This window comes from Rhinoraja longicauda, unplaced genomic scaffold, assembly GCF_053455715.1.
Source record: "Rhinoraja longicauda isolate Sanriku21f unplaced genomic scaffold, sRhiLon1.1 Scf000229, whole genome shotgun sequence".
Classification (NCBI taxonomy): domain Eukaryota; kingdom Metazoa; phylum Chordata; class Chondrichthyes; order Rajiformes; family Arhynchobatidae; genus Rhinoraja; species Rhinoraja longicauda.
The window spans coordinates 107,866-131,644 of record NW_027601447.1 but is presented as its reverse complement, the minus strand read 5'-3'; the positions used below and the strand labels follow the sequence as shown (position 1 = coordinate 131,644).

The 23,779-nt window shown below is 40.1% G+C and overlaps 1 protein-coding gene across 3 annotated transcripts in view; it reads left to right on the top strand.

Annotated features, from left to right (window-relative positions):
* LOC144590620 (adhesion G protein-coupled receptor B2-like) overlaps nt 1-23,779 on the top strand; it is a 119,749-nt gene that overhangs the window by 15,480 nt on the left and 80,490 nt on the right. For all 3 annotated transcript variants that reach the window (XM_078395117.1, XM_078395116.1, XM_078395115.1), the window contains exons 2-4: nt 3,651-3,753; nt 12,995-13,145; nt 19,093-19,162. In XM_078395117.1, coding sequence (XP_078251243.1) covers nt 3,651-3,753; nt 12,995-13,145; nt 19,093-19,162 — 324 coding nt within the window. The remainder of the gene's footprint in view (nt 1-3,650; nt 3,754-12,994; nt 13,146-19,092; nt 19,163-23,779) is intronic.

Here is a 23,779-nt window from a genome sequence, read left to right as displayed (position 1 = left end):
TCAGTAAAAAGTAAGTATGTACTCAATACAAAAGTAAAATGCATTAATCCCATTTACTCCCCTCATGATATTACACACCTCCAAATGATCATCCTTCAGCATCATGTGCTCCAAGAAATATAATCCTATCCTTCCCAGCCTTTCCTTATAGCTCAGGCCCTCGAGTCCTGGCAACATCCTTGTAAACCTTCTCTGCACGCTTTCCAGCTTAATGACATTCTTTCTATAGCAGGTGACCATAACTGGATATTTCTAAATTTGAATTTTTTGAACAAAGTTTATTTCTGATTTTTTATTAATACAGCTTTGACAATTCAATGCATGGACACATTAGTGCTGATAGATATCCCCCCACCCACCTATTTGAATTTTTTGATCTAGTCCAAAGCATGTTGCTTTTGAAATTCCCACTTTATTTCCTGCAGCCATTGAACAGTTTTCAAAGCATTCAAATCTTTACAGCAGATTGTCAAGGCTTCCAAGGCAGCTTTGGGTAATAGATTCCAATGAGCTGATGCTGATGTTGTACTTCTTCATACTGATCCTCAGGGCATTCATGAATTTCTGTCTTTACCTTTGTTTTGGGAAATGATGAGATGTTGTCTTATCATTGAGACATCTGTCTTATGAATGTATGCAAGAAATTGCTCAGTCAGTATTAATGTTCCTTCCCTCTGCCTTGAGATGCTTTCCAAAGGTCACTCACCAGATTGCTGGGATATAATTATGCACTGCTAAAAACTTACAATTGGTGGACTAAACACTTAACATTTATCAATCAAGCACATTAACCTGGCTCTAAGAGTATAGCTGCAGAAAAACACAAAGATAGAAAGAATTGGTTGTTGGATGCTTAGAGTTGGTACCAACTCTCTATTGGTATTCATTAAACTGTCTTGTGATCCTTAAGAATTGGGTTCAGCAGCTGATGACATCGAGTTATCAAACAGGTGGCAATCTATGGGACTCAAATGTCCATTGATCACACATGCAAAATGGCGGCGCTGCCCAGCAGCTGCGGCTCACCTGCAGTCCATTTGTCTTTTGTGTTTTTTGTCTTAATTGTAGAGTTTAGATGTGATGTAGGTTTTTGTGGTTGTGTACTATGTGTGGGGGGAAACTGTAAAATTGTCTCTTCCGAAAGGAGACACGATCTTTTTTTTCTGGGTGGTGTCTCTTTCCCTGCTGCGGCCTACCATCGGCCAAACACCTGGAGCTGGCGGCCTCCACCTGGGACCACCTGGGCTCTGGTTCGCAGACCGGACTTACCATCTGCAGAGCTGGCTGCCTTCGGAGGCTGTGGTGGCGCTGTGAGAGTGGCTGCGACTCGCCTTCGGAGGCTCCGGAGGCTTCGGCCACGGGCCGCGTGGATATCGGAAGTTTGCAGGTCCTGCCCTGGGTGGGGGCCGACATCGGGAGCTCCGGCAGCGGCAGCGTCTTCGCCCGCCCCAAATCGCGGGGCTTGGGTCGGCCCGCTGCGGACCTTTCACCGTCTAGCGCGGCCTGGAACGTGGCAACTTCAACAGCCTGACCGCGGGAGAAGACAGCAGGGGAAGAGAAAATACATTCTGGCCTTCCATCACAGTGAGGAGGTGACTGGAGGAGACTCACTGTGATGGATGTTTCTTTTTTTTTTTGTGTTGGTTTGTGATTGTGTGTGTTGTTACTTATTTTTATTGCTCTTATTGTTGGACTGTGGGTAACGGAATTTCGTCCAAAAGACTTGTTTGTTTGGATGACAATAAAGGTTATTCTGATTCTTCTGATTGCTACATCCCATGCGACTGTGTCCAATAAATAATGGCAACCTTGGTCTGTGTGGTTCAGCCGTTCACTGAATAAACATTCAGAACCATCCACAAAACTGGTTCAAATGTGCAATCAAAATGATCAGTCCTTCTGAATGTTTTTGAGCAGATGGTGCAAGGCATCGCATGCCAGTTTTATTTCTGCCTATTCTCATGCTTGTCCACTAACCACCAAAATATTTTCTGGCAGAATAATGGGTAATTTCAGATAAATGGAGAGAAGAAAAGAGATTAGATTGATGGAGCACCTCCCACTTACTTAGAACTTGGCAAATTGCCCAGCTTGTTGAAAGCTCCATCTTTCAAACGTTCATCTCCCACAGTGTAATTAAGCTGCACAACATACGCATATTTTTGTGAAAAATTTCATGAAATTTTAGCCAAGACTTTGCTGTCAAAATAACTGGTTTAATCTTGCTCACCATTATTGATGTATATACTGTACAGAACCTAAGAGGAAGAAAATAATTATTTTCTTTTCTTCTGCTTAAAGAAAATGTCAACTTATATTTGCCTCGATACAGGGTTATTATGGTCGACCATGTTTTGTGCAATTTATAATACAATTTTATTGAAAGATGAAACAAAATTGAAACATAGATTTCCTGAAAGTTGCATGAAGTCTGTAATTTCCATTTCCAGATACTCCTTATGTCTGCTGTGTTAATATATGGAGTACCTCAAGGTCCATGGTCTGTGTCATTTGCAAGCCTCTGAAGCAGAAGACTTTTATAGTGCCAATGAAACCAAATCAATTGCAATTTAGAGGGAATCTGCTGAGCAGTTTCCAGGCAGCATTAGAAATATGATTCGGTCGGGTAAATTCTCCTCAAAATAAGTACTAACCGAGTTCTCCTTTGTGCTCCACCCCTTCCCTCCTTCAGTGGCCCCACCCAAATCACCAAGCTTGTGAGCATTGATCAAACCCCAGCCAGCCTCCTATCTGCCACCTGACACCAGCTCAGTCTACTCATCAGTTAACCAAGCAACCATCTACCCCCAAACCCCAACCTCCACCTCAACCCATGATTACATCCACAAACATTGTTCATACCTCTTGTCCACCAATTCTACCTTGCAACAACAGATAATTCTACCCAGCCACTGAGGCACACATCTTTGCTTCCTTTCATTGTTTGACACAGAGGAGCGAAGACAAGACCAGTCATTGTCAAATGGAAACTGAAATTTGATCTTAAAGATGTCTTTGAAAGTATAAAGTTAGGGTAGACATAGCAATGTTCTCACTTAAGACAGAATCTAAACTAAAGGCAATGGATATAAATCAGTCATGAGTGAATTCATTAAGGAGTTCAAGGGAAACCTGAAAAAAGAGAATGGGTAGAAAGTGTAATGGGATTATTACAGATGTTTTTATCAATCACTAAATTACATAACCCTAAAACCGATAAAAAGTAAAAGTCATAATAAGATGCATTGATAGTATTTAATGAAATTGGAGCTGATGGGCCACCAGAGGTACCCTGAACCAACATCTCAAAACGGGGGAAGAGAAACTGATGAATGCAACGGCAGACAAGGGGTCACGCAGAAAGGAGCGCAGCAACTTCAGACCAGAGACCACACACAAATGTGACTTTTGCACTGGTCTCTTCAGCCACAAGCGACGCTGCTCTAGCCGAGGTGTGGAGCAAGCAGCCAACTAGGATGCATCACCCATGGTCAGCCATGGCCGAGGGGGCCTAAGAGATGAGGGCCACGTTAGAAGCTTAATATAATTGTAAATCAATGCTCATTTGCACAGATGTTTCTACCTGTTGGATAATATGATGAGGATATTCTATAGCTCATTTGATTTGCTTTAACATTATGTTTCCACAGATTCATAAAATCAGAACGATCCATTATACTGCTCAACTTTTGTCTATCTATAATGGCATCAAATATCCTGATTTTGGTTGGTCAAACACAGATACACAGCAAGGTAAGAGCATTTGTACTCAGAAAAATGAGCAATACATGGTGGGGAAGAGTTGTTCAAAGGAATGGTCGGAAATTAATTGTAAATTAATGCTTTATTCAAATTTGAGCTTCTCAGGTAAGTTGAGTTTTGACCTTAAGAACACACCTTACATGTTTAAAAATAAGAACAAACGTTATGCTACAACTACAAGTTCACATTTGAAACATTGGTTTCAGAAATGAATAGGTGTCAATTCATGAGGCAAGCTTTAGAGATTGTGGGATGATTCTTTTTACTTTCAGTGGGTTTGAAAACTAACAGTAACAAATGCGTAGAAAAAGCAGGCAGGATGCACAAAGATCAGCCATGAACAGTTTATCTCTCCACAGCAAGTGTGAATTGCACTCATGTTTTTTTAAGAGTGGTCCTGAGAGATGCTGCAAGAGTCTGACTTTGATTTTAAACAGTTGGTGCAGTTTACATGAGGGTATGATGATATTTTCTGTTACATTGACATGTCTTTTCACTTCAATATAATTAAAATGTATCTGTCCATGTCATTCAGTCAAAACACAGTTTAATAACATACCATTCTTCTTCCTTTCTGAACTGATGAGACTATTCAGTGGACTATGTAATTATTTGCTAGTAAGCAATTTACTTTGATTCAACATTAATTATTAAAGCTGGCCCATACTATTCCCTACCTGGCACAGAATGAAACTAATATAATTGTGCAATATTATACAACGTAGAAACAGGTCATCTAGCTCAACTGAGTACTTTTGTTCCATTTGGGTCTCTTTCGATCCTCTCTAACTCGATTGGCAATATATTTTTTTGGAGGTGTTGACGATTGGCGAGAGCAGAGCATTTGGAGATCTGCAGTGTTTTTTTGAGGGACTGTGGTGCTCTGGATGCCAGGAATCAACAATCAGCTGTTTGACATCAATCTCCTGTTCACATTAGTTCTATGTTATCCAACTTTCACATCCACTCCGTATATACTAGGGACAATTTGCAGAGGCCAATTAATCTACAAACCCACACATCTTTGGGATGTGGGAGAACCAGAGGAACTCAAGCAGTCACAGGGAGAACATGCAAACTCCAGAACTCTGGGAACCCGGGACGCTGAACTGAGGCAACAGTTCTACCATCTGTGCCACTGTGCTGCCTGGTTTGGATGATTGGTGAGTACAGTGAGTCGGGATCATTAGGAAGTGGGGAGGGCAGTGGTGACGGGTGAGTGTGGGATTGAAGGAAAGTAAGTTATGAAACTTATTTTAGCAGGGATTTAGTCGAGCAGTGGTAGATATCCCAATAGCACATACCAGTGGTGCCCAATGACAACCTCTTCTGGGCCAAGATTGTCTAACTTTCCCAGAAGCTCCCCAAAGGAAGGACTGTACTGGGAATGTCATCGTTTGAAGGATATCTCAGATGGAAGTTGCTTGTGCACCTGAAACTACCTAATAATTTCCAGAGTGATGTTAAACAACCAGAACTTGATCGTACCAAGTTTTACTCCAGGAAAGATTGATTTTAGACCATGTGTTGCTGAAATAGGTAGCTCTATTTTAGCTGAGTTATCAGCCAGGAAGTTTAGTCTCAGGTATTACAGCGGTAGACTATAATTATCTGTGTTGCTTTACATGCAAGGTTCACTTCTTATACATAGTAACCAAGAAAGTGTGGGACTGCAGCTAGAGCATTTGTGCTTAGATTTGCAACCTTCATTATAACAGTATAACAGTATAACAGAGCTTTATTTGTCATTCGGTACCGAAGTACCGAACGAAACTACATAGCAGTCATAGAAAAAAAGAACACAAGATACATAACCCCAACACAAACGTCCATCACAGTGACTCCAAACACCCCCTCACTGTGATGGAGGCAACAAAACTTCCACTCTCTTCCCCACGCCCACGGACAGACAGCTCGTCCCCGACCGACATTCTCTTCCTGGGATATAGCTGACTTCCAGTTAAGTCACGATCTAATGAACCTCCTGCCAATTGTAAGCAATAGGTAACCTTTCTATTTATGGAGCCAATTCTATAAAACACATGTCTAGTATTTGTAGCACTTAAATTCAAGTAGATATCACTAACTATGGCTCTCTTCCCTATGTAATCCCTGTTTTACTTTCCACTGTAATTTTCTGAAGCTAATTCGCTCATTCATATTCCCTTATTCACCATTTGCTTCAAAGGGCTTAATTGAATTAATCTGTTGGTTTTCTTGTAACACAAGATTATAATCAGGAACAGAAGTAAGCCAGCTGGCTGTTCTACCATTCTGTAGGATCAGTCTTGACTTCATCATCACTTTTCTGCATTCTACACATTCCCCTTGACTTCCTTGTAGTCTAACCAACTTGTCAATCTCAACCTTGAATAAATATAATGAACATTTCAGTTTTCTGGGATGGACAGTTCCAAAGATTCACAATCCTCCAAGAAAATAAATTCCTCTTCATCGTTGGTGACCCCATGTTCTGAAACTATGGCCCCAGTTCGAAATACGTTAGCTAGCAATCCCACCTATAAATCTTACTCTGAAACTTGTGTGTTTCGATTGGGGTCGAGATTTGGGGATCATGCAGTGTTCATTCTACAAATCTGTTCAGCATGTCTTTGTATAATAGTCCCTTCATTCCGGAAATCAACTCTGTGAATCTTCTTCATACCGCCTCCAATACAAAGTGCTGGAGTAACTCAGCAGATCAGACAGCATCTCTTGAGAAATGGATGGGTGGCATTTCAGGTTGAGTTCCTTCTTCAAACTCAGTCTGAAAAAGGGTCCCAATCTGAACTGTCTCCTATCCATGTTCTCCAGAGATGCTCCCTGACCCTCTGAGTTACTCCAGCACTTTGTGCCTTTTTTTGTAAATCACCATCTGCAATTCCTTGTATCTGCCTCCAATGCTATGGCTGAGGAATTGGTGCAAGGAACAGTGATTCAGGTTTTGGTCCATTGGGATCTATTCTGGGGCAGAGGTGACCTGTACAAGAGGGAAACCTACATCTTGGCAGGCAGGTTTGCTAGTGATACATGGATGGGTTTAAACTAGATTGGCAGAGGCTCTATGCAGGACCAACACAGGTGAGAGGTTATGTCGGTAGAGTCATAGAGTCATATAGCTTTGGCCCAACTTGTCCACGCCGACCAACATAGCCCATCTACACGTCCCACCTGCCATTGTTTGGCCCATACCCCTCTCAACCTATCCTATCCATGTAAAAATCCTAGCCATTGTAAACATAACCCCTTCATCTCAACTCTGTTTTCTGTTAGTTAAGCTACTCTCCTATCCATATAAATATATTATCACCATCCACTGTAGGACAATAATATTTTAGTTGGCACCTTATGGAATGCCTTATGGAAATAAAAATATTCTACATTTAGGGCAGCATGGTAGCATAGCAGTAGTGTTGCTGCCTGACAGCGCTTACAGTGCTAGAGACCAGGGTTCGATCCCGACTACAGGTGTTGTGTGTACAGAGTTTGTACATTCTCCCCGTGGGTTTTCTCCAAGATCTTCGGTTTCCTCCAATACTCCAGAGACATAATTGGCTAGGTATAAATGTAAAAATTGTCCCTAGTGTGTGTAGGATAGTGTTAATGTGCAGGGATCGCTGGTCGGTGCAGACACGATGGGCCAAAAGGCCTGTTTCTGCACTGTATCTCTAAACTAAACTAAACAAATTTAGTGATTTGCCTATAATTAACACTATGTGTTACATCCTCAAAGAACTCCAACAGATTTTGTCACACCAGCGGTTTCTTTCCTGAAGCATACTAACTGCTTGATTATCTATATGTCCTGCTGTCCCCCTAATAACAAATTGCATATTTAACCCAATAACAGATGTTAGGCGAATTGGTCCCTTAAGGGCCTATCCCACTTAGTCGATCTTTTTGGCGACTGCCGGCGACTGTCAAAGTCGTGGCAGATCACCGAACTTTTCTTTTACCCGACGACAATGATCACGACAATGCCGAGTCAGGTCGAGATTACAACGTCTTCTGAAACAACGCGAAAATTCCCACGCTGTCAATGCTTCCCCGGCATCCTGGTTTTCGCTGAAATCACTGACAAGTCGGTAAGTACTTGAGAGTTTTGAACTATAACACCTTGTATGGGTTACTTAAAAACCAAGCTTCACTGTAACAAGGAATAAACAGGATATACTTCCAGTTTACTAATAGCCATATTAAAAATAAAAAAAATTTAAGTGGTTAAGTGGAATTTTGTGAAAGGTGTGTGGGCATTCTTTGAAAATGTAAGGGAGATGTATATCTGGTTTCTGGGTTGTATATCTGGATTTGGAGCTCATTTTAAATGTAATGGCTGAGGCCAAAAACATCGCAAAAATTCCCACGCTGTCAATGCTTCTCCGGCCTCCTAATTTTCACTGAAATCACTGACAAGTCGGTAAGTACTTGAGAGTTTCGAATTATAACACCTTGTATAGGTTACTTAAAAACCAAGCTTCACTGTAACAAGGAATAAACCGGATTTACTTCCAGTTTACTAATAGCTGTATTAGTAAAAAGTGGTTCAGTGGATTTTTGTGAAAAGTGTGTGGGCTTTCTTTGAAAATGTAAGGGAGAGGCATTTCTGGTTTCTGGGTTGAATATCTGGGTTTGGAGCCCATTTTAAATGTAATGGCTGAGGCCAAAAACATAGCGAAAATTCCCACGCTTACCTGACCGTCAAACTGTCACCTCCAATCTACCTGTCAAATGTCCTGACGGTAAATAAATTGGTTAAACACAAGCATTTTATGGTATTTTGAAATGACTTTACATATTTTAATATTATGTGCTTCTAAATGCATCTTAAGAGAACCTATCAAACCTGGGGACAGCATGCGACAGCGCCCGCAATAAGCTACGATGCCTGGCGATAAGCCAGCTGTCGCCGAGAGATTTCAAACCGTTTGATTTCTCGGCGACACGCCGAGATCCACTACAATCTTTGGAAGACTCCTCACGCTCATGCCCGCGATACCCCGGCAAACTGTCGGCGACAGCCCAGTCGCCGGCAGTCGCCTTAGAATCGCCTAAGTGGGACAGGCCCTTAAGTTTGCTATTCTCTGCCTCCCTTCTTTCCCAAATAGTATTGGTACATTTGTTTTGCGATTGCAATATTAAGAGTTGAGAGTTGTGGAACTAACCAAGCTTCACTTGAGTTTTCAGAGCTAGAGGGGGGATATGTTTTCTGAAAGTAATGTAACTCAGAAAGACTGGATTTCCGAGCCTTTTGTAGTTGGGGCAGCGAGCTTATTCTGTGTTTCAATGAACTTTCAGGACGAGCACCTTCAGTTAAAATAGAAGCTCTCATTTAACTGACAATCAATATTCAGTTCTGTTAATATATACAATTGAAGTATGTGGTCTTAAGCCAAAAAATACAAAAAGCACTTGAAGAACTAAATGAGCCTGAGTGGAATGGAAATATTATGTTTTGGGTCCATACCCTTCTTCAAACCTTTCATTTCCCATCAGATGCTGCCTGGCCTAGTGAATTCATCCAGCACTTTGTTTTTGTTTTGTTTTTTGCTCAACATTCCAGCATCTGCAGTTTCTTGCATATCAAGCTATATGGCTCATTGAGAATATAAGTGAAGGATGACCTCAAAGCGCCAATTCGGAAAGTTACCATGTCTTGTTAGATTGTCTGCATTGAAATAGGCATGCCACTCCCATTAACTCCAGGTCTTTACAATGTGGGTCAGTACTTTTGTCTTTGACACTTGGAAATGGAGCGATTGTAAGATTGCAAAGTTGCTGTGGTCTCAATTCATTATATGCACAGGCCTTTGTGCACACCTGCCCATGTGTTTATTTTTGTCAGGATATATGGAAATGGGAATAGATTGTCCAGGCGGTTCCGAACAGGGTTCCTTTCCTGAGAATTGTTTGTACCCGAACAGTTTGTAAATCGGGAATGAACAAAAGCAGTGCGTGGGAGCGGTGATGGGAGAGTGAGCAGGCACAGGAAGAGCTACTGCCAGCCAGCCTCACTGACTCAGTGTGTGAGTATGCTCAGCATTCCCAGCTCTGCTCAACTCCACCCAGCCTTGGATTATTGCAGTCCAGGGGTGAGGGATGAGGATGGTGGAGAGAAAGGCATGCAAAAATATCCTATTCCCACACATAAGAAGTTGTCAGCAGCCCTACAACAGCCAGCAAATCCGTCCCATCCATCCTGCGGCTCTCCCAAATGCTTGTTGATATATACAGGTCGATCATCAGTTGGGTGTTTGTAATTTGGGGAGGAGCTATTGCTCAATAGGATGCCTTCGCTCAGTAGATGACATAATTGCATTTCTAGCTAGTTCAGTTTTGCAGTTCATTGTTAACATGCTGAGTTGCAATATCATGTCTTGTAAGTACAGAGCTAACAATTGTTTGTAGAAATCATTAAATGGAAACAATGTGAAGTCATTGGTAAGATTATAAATTTAATACAGAATGGTGAGATTCTGTTTCATGGCTGATGTCACAGACCCTAAACTAGTTGAACAGAACTGATTTCTGACCAACATAAAGATAGTTTGGAAGGAGTGATCTGTCTTGAGGTGAATGGAATATTTGTAAATTGCATTTGTAAGAAATTAATTATTAAGTTTTCCAATGGTAATGCAAGTACACCATGACCTGAAAACAAAAATCAAGAAGCCTAAAGAAGAAGCTGCAATTTACATAAAATATATTATATGTGTAAATGTCATGTTATATATGGTGAAACAATGACTATCTTGGTACAAGGAAAAAATATATACTAATGTTCAAATGTTTCAATCGTATTCAGTGCTTGGATTATAAATTTTATTAATGCACATGACAGGTGGAGTTTGTCCTATTGGAAATCTATGCAATAAAAATGAACGAGAAGGACGTCATTGCTTCGTACACTGAAGAAGGTTTTAGGTTCTTGTCCCTGTGGTGTATCTTTAATTGAGCTATTCAATTAATTCTACTTGCCTCTTCCTTCCACATTGCTCTGCAGAAATATCCTTGGCAAATATATGCAATTTCCCTTTGAAAGTTTGTATTAAATCTGTTTCCATCATTTATAGGTGTTAAGTTCCAGATAATAACAGCTGATTATATTAAAACATCTCACTTTCTCACAAATTCAATGCCAATTATCACAAATCTTGTTAATGTTGACAGTCAATGGATTTTTTTCTTTATTAAGTTCATTAAAATCCTTCCTCAATTTGAATGTCCATTAAGTCTTTTCTGGGAAATGAAAAATTAATAAACATAGATACTAGAAAGTAGAAAATGCTACAAATATTCAGCAGGTCAGACTGCATCTGATGAAAGAGAAACTGAGCAAATAATTTTGATGAAGTGTCTTGAACCCGAAATGTCTTTCTCTTCCCACAAATGAGAATTTCCTGCTGTGTATTTTCTACACCTTCTGTTTTTAACTTTTTATTCCTATCTCTTAAGTTTTTCATCCATAGTAGTAAATCTCCTATCCACCATCTCCAAGGCCATGAAACCCAATGGGTTTGGTTCAACAAAATTCTGCACAATGAGAATAAATGAGGAAATGTGTGCTAAATTAGGATTCCGTGCAGTCGGTAGTTATGTGTATCAAATTAAACTGGATCTAACTAACAATAAAACAAACAAACTCAATACATCATAACAAAATCTGATACTTATGTGCACATTAAATTAAAATTAATGTGTGTCCAATTGTAAACTTTTCATAGGCTTCTGGATGTTCATACTGAATTGCTGTATCTGAGTTTTAAATCATCACTGATTGTAGTTTTTGAAATTCATATTTTCCATGAGGTGTCACCTTGAAACAAATCAATGCTTTATCTGCAGAATCATTGAGTGTAATAAATACACAATAGTGCAGGCAACATCTATTAGGTGCCAGTCATTTGATAAAATTAACATTTTACCAACACAATTCCACTTTTCAGTTTTTGTACTGTGCCTTACTCATTGTGCATTGTTTGTGATAAATTGTTCTAATGTTCCATAATCTGCAACATTATTACATTAGTTGTGAGTTGCAAGAGATAACTATTTTGCTGCTCTGCATAGTATGTATAGGAGTCCTTGGGTAGTAATTTATATGTAGGTTGAACTTTTATACATAAATTGGACACAAACATATCCATCTATTCTCCTCATTTGATTCTGGGTTTTTGTTCGACCAGAGCTATTTCTCTGGTTGTTCCTATTTGCATCTGATACAGGAAACAATAGAAAATACTGATGAGTTTGTTTTTCAAGTGTTCCATCAATCAGCTCTGAAGACAAATGTCTTCACATCTCACACTGCAATTCTATTCTTGTATATTTAACATCTCCTTGAAAGACACAGTGGTTGAGCTCCTCCAGTTTAGCCATAATTTGCACTGAACTGTACTTTCATCCTGCTAATGGAAGTTTTCCCAGAACATTGCTTACCTTAGTTTGGAGGCATGTACATTGTTTAATGTAGATATTGTATCATTTAACACACCCAAGGAGCACCTGTATACAATTTAATGTCTCTTTAAGGCACAAGGTGTTTTTGAAGGCATTTGGTTAAAGGTTAATATTCCTGAGAGATCATCAGGCCAACTATATATTGAAACTAAACTAAAATAATGTAGAACTCAGAAGTATTTGATGAAAGATATTTTGTATTGGTAGAAAGATTTATCTGAATATTGAAAAATATTGGCTTTCTTTAGAGGAATAACACAGAAGTAACACAAATATAAATCTGTGATGACAGAATATCTAAAGTCCTCTGGGCATATTGAAAGTTGTATCTTAGGATGAAGAATTCATGAAAGTTGAATCGAAGTGATCATAATATAAGTAAACGTGAAATTATGAAATCATCCCTGTTTAGTATTGGTCATGAAATTTTGAACTTGTTCAAAAAGAGGTTCAACTGATAATATCAACTGTCAAACTCATTTATATTGCTATACATATATTAAGGTAAGTGAATATGCTGTCATTCAACTGTTTAAATGTAACAACCAAACATTTTGTTACTGATGGGAGTAACACCAAATGCCCAGCAAAATGCTCAAACTTTAACAGCATGTGCACATAAGTATCAGATTTTTTTCCAGGAAATTAAGAAAATTGCTTTATTTTCTATGTTTTTGCAAGGAGCTTCTCAAGGTCTTTAATTAATGTAGCTTCAGAATGTATTTCTCACTCTCATTAAGAAATTACTTCACACATTTGTACTACTTTCCTACAGGGTGTGTGTATGATGACAGCAGCGTTCCTGCATTTCTTTTTCCTCTCTTCATTCTGTTGGGTATTAACAGAAGCCTGGCAGTCCTATCTCGCTGTGCTGGGTAAAATTAGGACGCGGCTGATAAGGAAACGCTTTCTCTGCCTTGGCTGGGGTATGTGACACTCTTTATAATTAGAATGCATATCATGTGTGATTTGCAATGGAACTGTTAACATTTGAAACTCAGAGCCAATGGTTCGGATCTGTCCAAGTGGATTGGATGTTAATTGTATTATCAAAACTGCACAGTACAACACATTTTATTTCCCTTGGCCATTGGAGATGCTGTATTGTACTCAGTAATGGGATTCGTGCTTCGGTAAGGAAAACCACTAATGAGAGTACAAATACCCAATCAATAATATGATTCATCAGTGCAGTTTTGGTATTATTAACCAGGTTGTCTGTCTAAGACTAGTTCTGCCCCTTACTTGTCTTGCAAACAGCTGTCTTCTGCTATTCTCTTCAGTTATATATATTATCTTCTGCAGGTAGTCCAGAACCATGTTTAGATTATTTATTTCGGTCCCATTTCCCCCACATTAAACAACTTGTTCTCTCTGATCCCGACTAATTTCATTCTTTCCAACAACTTTAATTGAAATATGCTTTTCCTCTCTCAATATCATTTCTCAATCCTTCCTTTCAAAAGTTCTGAGCTCTGTAGAAGTCAGAATATCTCTTTTATTTAATTTAGGATTATCAGTTCAAAGGGAACATTACTATAACCTCAGAAAATAAAAAGATTCAACAGGTCAGGTAGCATCAGGAAAGAGATAAATAGTTATTTTTTCAGGTTGATGTCTTTTTAACAGAAGGCGGAGAAATTGGATCGTGCTGCCGTGTTTATATGAACGCAGTATGGTTGAAAATCAGTGCTATGGGGCAAAATCATGAAAACACAGTTTATATCCTAAAATGGCACTTGTGTAAAATGGCCAGTATTTCCAGTTTCAATGGATGCCAGCCAACTGAGAATCCTTTCATGGGTGTGAAAGAAGTGACAATCAGGTGCCATGCAATGCTGAAATTAGTTTTACACTTTAGAAGAATTGTTAGCCATCCAGAGGGATGAAGGTTTTCCTAAAGTTCCATTCACTGCAGCTGTACAATTCAAAGGGCAATTAATTTTTTTTGTCTCCTCCAGAACACCTTTGAAGCCGCTCACTGATTCAAGAGGCTCCAGCTGTTTGCCACTCTGACAGTGGCCCCCAAGCACGACCATTTCTGGATTTATTGCTTCTTTGTCATGAGTGCTTCTCTGGTGGCCCTGTAATGTATCGTGTGTATTGGAGATGTGGGACAAGCATTGCAAGCAGAGTATACATGCCAGGAGACCCACAGGAAGAAGTAACATATCCTATCTCTGAAGAGTATCAGGGAATACAACCCTATCTCCAGCCTGTGTTTGGAGGCTAAGATTTTGAGGGCAGTGCTAATAGAAATCTGTGACCCATTCTTGGATGGAGCTATCAATACACTCCAAACACAGGTTTTGCTCAGAGAGATCATTGTCACCCTGTGGTTCCTTGGCTATGGATCGTTCTATGTAATGATGACTGATTTAATGCAGCATTCCCAGGTTCTTGCAGATCACAGTGTTTGGCCCATCGCTGATGGTTTCTACATTATGGAGGGACTTTATATCCTTTGCCTTGAACAGAGAGAATTATGCTGATTGGCAGTTTGACTTGCAGGCATTATGGATTAGTGGACGTTTAGTGAAAGATAGACAGCACTCTCGTGATACTCAGCGCTGCTCATCAGAACCCAGACTTCCTCATTAATCTCAAAGGTGATCACTCCCTGCATGTACAACTTGCAGTAGACTAGAGGAAAACATTCTCATTGTCAGTACCATGTGCCACAGAAAATTCACAACGCTCTTTCCTACCATATTTCAGTTGCTGCTTCATCCATCATGTTGGCCTTTAGGAGATTAGTGCTGTGCTTTTGACTCCATTCTGTGTTCCATTGTACCGAGTGGAGTGTGTCAATATAATTAACAGGATGTCTTTCATTTACAGTGTCATTTTCAGGTCATTCTTTGGTACCCACCTGAGTGTGGATTTCACTCTATGTCGCTGCCTTGTGGACAGTGTTGCCATTAGGATGTCTTGTTATCTAACCAAGGCCCTTTGGGATAATGAGGTGGTAGAGAACAGGCACAACAGGTGACAGATGAGGAGGATCTTGGTAAAATAGTGGCCTTCTTGCAACTTCCTGACAGGCCTAGGCTAATTTCCTAGACATTCTGGACCCCATTTCACAGGCTCGCTGTCCAGTCAGAGAGAGAATAAATGTGGAGATAATTGACCACATTCATACCATCTGCCTTTGCTATTCAGTTGCCAAAGGTCATGAGGGGTTATTGCTTTGCTCCAACTCTGCAAACCCACTACATTGGACATCACCCATGCTCACATAATCAATGAACCCTGAGACAAGGGCCCACTAAGCTGACCTTGGCCACTGGCCACCTGCTACTGATGTACAGACCACTGCTGTAGTACTTGAGTGATTTGCGAAGTATGGAACTTTGTGGTATTAAGTAACCTTGGACATCAGCATTTCAAGAAGTGGAAATAATGAAGATGGCAGGGTCATTAGTCATATCATCTCTACATGTGATTTTCAAATTGTAGGATATTGATAACAATTTGTCCACATCATTACAGAGTAAAGGTATGATGATGGAGCCTATGAATAAGGTCATTTGTCACATTATGATATCTTACCATGCAGTTGAGGAATACATTACAATGGTTTTACCTGGTCAGGCTGAGATGCTCCAGATAGAATAAAGTGAAGATACTACATAGACCCAGAAAGCCACAGCAATGAACTCATCTCAAAAAGTAAATTTCCCTGATACTAACTATGTTTTATACATTTGTGAGTGGTTTCAGAATTTTTTATATTTCAGATTTGTTATATTCAAAGTACTTTTTGTATCTACAAAAGCTCTTTTTTGTTGTTGGCATTTACAACTTTATGGATTTACTTGAAGAAACATGTCTATTTAATCAATTCACCCTTGGCATGAGTTGGGTCGTCCCAGTTTACTGCAATGCTCAAGACGTTAGCTTCCATGAACTTGGTCCTGCAAGTTCATGGAAGCTTACCTTCTTGACCCTTGCAGTAAACTGGAACGACTCAACTCATGGATTAAATCATCAGGCTGCTGCAATGATGTGTCATCAGGGCTGCAGTTTATTTCAGTTGATGCCAAACTACAGCGATCAGTGATTTTTACCATGCAGCAGTGATTGTTCTTTGCCTGACTGAGTCCCATTGTTACCATTCGGAAATACTACATTTCAATTCCAAATTTCAGCCTTTTAAAACAGATATAATTCACCTTATCTCGTATAATTCAAAAAAACTCTTCGCAATCAAGTGCTTTCCAGTATAAAAATGAACTGAGATTGGTTTCAATGAAAAGAATAACTTTGTATTCTGGTGAAGTAAAGTGGAGCAGATGAGCAGTCAAATCCAAATGTTAACTGCCAGTGGAGTAGAGATTTGTCACTGTGGGAATAAGCAGAGATATTATCAAACATTTCTAAATGCAAACAATTTAAGCCGTTGTGCTAGTATTTGCAATAAGTTCAAGCTTTACATCTTTTTAAGATAAACTTTCCCTGAGATATTTCTTGTCTTCTACAGAAATGGTGTCTTTCTATTGGCAGAAAGGGCCATAGCAGATGCAAGTGGTGCAGCGCTAATGAGAGGTGTTTTTTCAAAAAGCTATCTTAAGCAAGCAATTTTGGAGGATAACAAATGACTGCTATCATTTAAACATGCCTGGTAAAACTAATTTGGGGATTCACATTCTGAGCACAAGTTTACAAAAAAAGCTAGTTTAGTTTACTGTTACGTGCACTGAGGCACAGTGAAAAGCTTTTGTTGTGTGTTATCCAGTCAGCAGAAAGACAATACATGATTACAATTGAGCAATTTACAGTCTATAGATACATGATATGGGAATAACATTTAGTGCAAGGTAAAGTCCAATCACAGGTAGTCCGAGGGCCACCAATGAGGTAGATAGTAGGTCAGGACTGCTCTCTAGTTATGGTAGGATGTTTCAGTTGCCTGATAACAGCTGGGAAGAAACTGTCACTGAATCTGGAGGTGTGCGTTTTCACACTTCTGTACCTTTTGCCCGATGGGACAGGGGAGAAGAGGGAGTGGCCAAGGTGCGATTAGTCCTTGATTATGCTGCTGGGCTTACCAAGGCAGCATGAGGTATAAATGGAGTCAATGGAAGGGAGGTTAGTTTGTGTGACGGTCTGGGCTGCATCCACCATTTACTGCAATTTCTTGCTGTCTTGGATGGAGCTGTTCCCGAGCAAAGCTAAATGCTTTCTATGGAACATCTGTAGAAGTTGGTGAGAGTTATAGGACACATGCCAAACTTCCTAAGCCTTCTAATGAACTGGAGGCGTTGTTGAGCTTTCTTGGTTGTTTCTTCACTATGGGTGGTCCAGGAGAAGTTGTTGGTGATATTGACTCCGAGGAATTTGAAGCTTTCAGCCAGCTCCACTTCGGCACCGTCAATGCATACTGGGGTATGTGTACCACTTTGCTTCCTGAAGTCGATCACTAGCTCCTTTGTTTTGCTGACATTGAGGGAAATGTTGTCTCAACACCAGATAAATGCCTTGGAATGGTAAATATAAGTTTCACATTCACACTTCACAGAAGGTATGGTAGGCACGTCACAACACGAGGCAGCAAGTATTTGGATTGCTCAGTGACCACAATATGGATTTCACTCCTGACACACCATAAGATATCTTACTGGATTAGGAGTAGAAGAATTGTGTTCTTTTCTAAAAGTGGGTAAGAAAGTCACAGGGGTAAATATCATGTTCAGTGTCAGAGCAGATGGCAGCGGTTGTTCAGCCAAGTTCCCTGTCCCAGGACATGGTTCCAGTGCAGAAATAAGGCTGTTTTACATGACAACCTCCCAAATACATCTTTCAACAACTATGCAATCATCTACATCTAAATATTTCATCTGCACTCTACACGAAAATCCAGATGTCCTTCATGAAGCCACTTGTTCTTCATAAAGAGCACACAACTCATTAACAATGTGAAGCATCACATTCTCTTCTAGGTGATGCATATATGGAATGAGCTACCAGAGGAGATGGTTGAGGCAGGTACTATTTTCAACATTTAAAAGATATTCGGACAGGTACATGGGAAAGACTGGTTTAGAGGGATATGGACCAAACATGGGTAAATGGGCCTAGTTTAGATGGAGCATCTTGGTCGGCATGGACGAATTGTGCCGAAGGGCCTATTTCTATGCTGAATGATTCTATGACAAGGTGGACCTAAAGGTACCAGTGGAATTTGGCTAGGAGAGAGGGAAACATGACTCTTTGAGGAGGTTGTATTCGCTGAGCATTGATAAATGCCATGAAGACAGGCAGACTGATGGAAAATTTTAAATGTTCATTTGTCCAAAAACTTGTTTCACATTTGTTTTCCAGTCTCCTGTTTGTTGGTTTACCTGGCGACATTTTTACATGGAGCAATTCTCGATAGCTTCTGAAACCAATTGTACCAAATGTTCGAGGTTACTCTTTTGCTCCATTATTTCCTTTTCTTTGCTTACTTCCTTTTGGCTAGTTTCATAATTGATATTTTCTTTAACAATTTTCTCTTACTTTTAATTATTCTACCCCTTGCTTTTTTAATTGTTGCATATACATTTGAAATAATGCTGCAGGAAGCTTTTAAAGTGTGACACAATGTGTAATATGATGGGTTAGATATGTAATGCAACTGCAATGGTGAGCAAGGGGATATAATATTTCATGAAATAAGAGCATGAATGGAAACCTGTCAGACCTGGCTGAAGTTTTGGGCCAGATAGCCCCTCCACCTCCAACTAATGTCATGGCTGTAGATGCAACAAATTGAAAACTTTGGGATGTGATCTGCAAGGTCTTAGAATGATTTACTGTAGAAATTCCGAGATGTAATTTATGGAACATAAAACCAGGTTTTCACAGTTGCTTTTTGTTACTTCTCCTTAGGATTACCTGCACTGATTGTGGCCATTTCGGTGGGATTTACCAAAGCAAAAGGATATGGAACAGCAAATTAGTGAGTATTTGCAGCAATGTAATCCTTGTGGAAGCTGCTGTATTGCAGCTGTTGTTGCATAATCAATTCCATCACAGAGCACACCTTCCCCAAATAATACATACAATACTCTTTCAGCTCTTGCCTCGTTAGACTAGCTAGCTCAGCCTATTCACTATCACCAGTTACAGCCACCCACATCTGGAAATTGAATCACCCCTACTCTTGGTGCATTAAATGAATACAGTGTAGTGTTAACAACAGATTGAAAGGAGACAAATATAGATGAAATTTGGATATTCATATTTCAAGAAATTGTATTGCGCTTTTCTAACATTAAGAGATATTAAGCTTTCACCCTGCGTGTGTCAGTCGACAGTGCTATTCCATCAGCTGCCTCAGGGGACTGTGGAAGGAGGGGGGAGTGCAAAAAATTAGTACATAGTGGAGAACAATACCTGCATTTCCCATGGAGACACTGTTCCTGGAAACAAACATTACAGTGATAATTTCCAATCCATTGTTTTGGGGATATGTTTCACTGCTTTCAGGATGACAGTCATAGGGTCACACAGCCACGAAACAGGCCCTCTTGCCTAACTTACCCATGACGACCAAAATGCTCAATCTACACTAATTCCACCTGCCTTTGTTTGGCCCATATCCGTCTGAATCTTTCTTATCTACGCATCTGTCCAAATGTTCACCTTGATAAGCTGTAAATTAATTGCCACGGTGTGTAAATAATAGGCACTGTGCTTTTTGGGGAAGAAGGGGGGAAATAATATGAGGAGATGACAATGGTATTCATATGAATTGCAATTGGAAATGCCCAGTCCAGTTTCCTGATCGATGGGATTTCAAAACATCCAAAGATAACGTCTTATGCTTTGTTTACACTTAAAATATCCCCATTTATTTGCGCAGATTTAAAATTAGGTTTTACCTTCATAATTTTCTTGACAAAATTACCAGGATAAGAATAATTGCAGTATAAATGCAATAACATTTTAGTGTCTTAATTACCTTCTTAATATTCACTGTCACTATAGGTCTCCAGAGATCCCAAATTTCATTTACCTGCCAGGGTTGTTTAACACTGTTTACTCTCTTGGGTTATTCCCATAATTTTGCCAAGCTGAGGACTAAACTATTTAAATCCCCCACATGCAGCCTAAGAAGGGGTTCCTTTCAACAGCTCTTTAACGTTCGACATGGTGCAACATTTAACCCTTGAACTTTAATGGTGTACAATGCTATTTTACAAAATATTATTGTGATTTGATTACAGGGAAAAAAAGGACTCATTTGGGAATAGGTCCACACAGAGTCCCTTTCAACTACATTGCTTTGAAGTGTGGCACTGCTGTTGGTGCTGCAGCCCCCAGCACCAGCCATCGGGTTTAATCCGAACCTTTGCACTGCTACCATTGATGGGTTCCCCTAAATGCTCCAGTCTTCTCCAACTCTTCAATCATGTCCTTCTACAGTGACTACTGTAAAATATCTCCATTGTGGATAAGTGACAAAAGAATCAAATAAGGGCATTGATAGATATGTGAGAAAGATTGGGTCATAGGGAAACACGGAAGGGCTATGCGACACTAATGGGACTGTTTTGCTGGGCTCCAGCAAGGACCTGATGGGTGAATGGACTCCTGCGTCATAAAAAGCAAGTTAATCTTTCCTCTGTTTATAAATAGTTCCAGCTAGATGACTCAGCCAATATATTTTCACCAAAATCTGCATGGAATCCCTCAAAAGCAGACTAGCTGGATTAAACAGAAATACGTAATTGCTGAGTATGTAATGTCCAAAAAAATTAAAATCATTAGTGGGTTGTGGAAATAGGAAAGAAGCTTTCATGCATTCAGAAAGTATTCAGACCCCTTCACTTTTTCCACATTTTGGTATGTTGCAGCCTTATTTTAAAATGGATTAAATTCATTTTTTTTAATCATCAATCTACACACAATACCCCAGAATGAAGAAGTGAAAACAGGTGTTTAGAAAATTTTGCACAGTAATTAAAAAGAAATAGCTGAAATATCACATTTACATGAGTATTCAGACCCTTTGCTATGACACTCAAAATTGAACTTATGTTCATCCTGTTTCCATTGATTATCCTTGAGATGTTTCTACAACTTGATTGGAGTCCACCAGTGGTAAATTAAATTGATTGGACGTGAATTGGAAAGGCACACACCTGTCTATAGGTCCCACAGTTGACAGTGCACGTCAGAGCAAACACCAAGCCATGAAGACAAAGGAATTGTCCGTAGACCTCCGAGACAGGATTGTGTCAAGACACAGATCTGGGGAAGGGTATAAAACAATCTCTACAGCATTGCAGGTCCAGAAGAGCACTGTGGCCTCCGTCATTCTTTAATGGAAGAACTTTGAAACCACCAGAACTCTTCATAGAGCTGGCCGCCCGGCCAAACTGAGCAATCGGGGGAGAAGGGCCTTGGTCAGGGAGGTGACCAGGAACCCGATGGTCACTCTGACAGAGCTCCAGAGTTCTTCTGTGAAGATGGGAGAACCTTCCAGAAGGACAACTATATCTGCAGCACTACACCAATCAGATCTGCATGGTAAAGTGGCCAGACGGAAGCCACTCCCCAGTAAAAGGCACATGACAGCCCGCTTGGAGTTTGCCAAAAGGCACATAAAGGACTCTCAGACCATGAGAAACAAGATTATCTGGTCTGATGAAACCAAGATTGAACTCTTTGGCCTGAATGCCAAGCGTCACCGCTCATCACCTGGCCAACATCTTACCTACGGTGAAGCATGGTGGTGGCAGCATCATGTTGTGGGGATGTTTTTCAGCGGCAGGAACTGGGAGAGTAGTCAGGATCGAGGGAAAGATGAATGGAGCAAAGTACAAAGAGATCCTTGATGAAAACCTGCTCCAGAGCATTCTGGACCTCAGACTGGGGCGGAGGTTCACCTTCCACCAGAACAACGACCCTAAGCACACAGCCAAGACAACGCAGGAATGGCTTCGTGACAAGTCTGTGAATGTCCTTGAGTGGCCCAGCCAGAGCCCGGTTTTGAACACGATCGAACATCTCTGGAGGGACCTGAAAATAGCTGTGTATCGACGCTCCCCATCCAACCTGACAGAGCTTGAGAGGATCTGCAGAAAAGAATGGGAGAAATTACCCAAATACAGGTGTGCCAAGCTTGTAGCATCATACCCAAGAAGACTTGAGGCTGTAATCGCTGCCAAAGGTGCCTCAACAAAGTACTGAGTAAAGTGTCTGAATACTTATGTAAATGTGATATTTCAGTTTTTTTAAATTCCTTTGCAAAAATTTCTAAACACCTGTTTTCACTTTTTTATTATGGGGTATAGTGTGTAGATTGATGATAAAAAAAACCCAATTTAATCCATTTTAAAATAACGTAACAAAATGTGGAAAAAGTGAAAGGGTCTGAATACTTTCTGAATGCACTGTATGTTCTTCCCAGATACTCAGATTTGCAGGGTGAAACTTGCAGTCAGAACATAGTACAATTAGGCACCACATATTAAAGTGAAATTCTTCACTCCAGAACCCACGATAAAAAAAAATCCTGTTTCCTGTGGATCTTTCTTCCCTGCAGAACTCCGAAGACAGATATTTTCCCATTGTTTCTAATTGTTTTCCTCCCTCCAAGGAAGCCTTTCAATTTTAAAAGGTTGTTTTACCTTTGTTATCTTCAAAATTCTCATAAAAACCTAGGGTCTGAGACCCTTTATAATGAAGAGGCAGACTTTCAGCTTTGATCAGTAATGTTAGTAGTTATAATGGAGTCCCTCTGTGCAACTCATCAGTTGCCACTGCGATTAACTCTCGTATCAACGTTCCCACAATCTACTCTACATTATTAGTGGTTAGAGTGATAAACTTGAAGATGATAATTTCTATCTTTCCAGGTTGGGAACATGTGGTCTGATTTTATTGCCACTCACTTTGTAGACAGAATTGCAATATAAGACAACACGTTTTTTGTTAGGGGGATGTTTTCTGTTTTAGCAATGGCATTATAAATGGAGGGTAACATAAGGATGTTAATTGACATACAGATATGAAGTGAGATAATCATTGTGCTAATCAGCACAAGTTGGACAGTGTGTTCAGTGAGTAGCATGCCAATGGCCATTCCTCACCTGCTGCAAATGTCAGTGGCTCAGGCTCAAGGTGCAATACTGAGAAATGTCTGGTTGAATTTCCAGGTTGACCCCCGCCCAGAAAATTCCACTTCAATTCCATCGTCGTGATGTAACAATTCGATAAACCTTCACAATCAGATTTCTAGGCAAGATGTTAACTGATGCTGATTAGCAGAGGTCAACGGCACACAAAGGACTTTTGTTAAATATTTATCATTTCCAGATTCACGGTGTTGAATCTCCATTAAAGTGTGGAAAATATCTTAGATTGTTTGAGTATGACAATTTTGCACATTTATTGTAAATGCAATCGGGTGCAGGCAGCAGCACCCAACGCAGTCAGAGATATAGTGAACAAACTAAGGAGTGGGCCCAAAGTAGTTTTGGAACAAAGGATTGTGCCACCTAGCCAAAGAAATGCCAGCTGTAGATGGAGCCACGCATGATCCTGTGGTGCACATTTGATTTGAAAA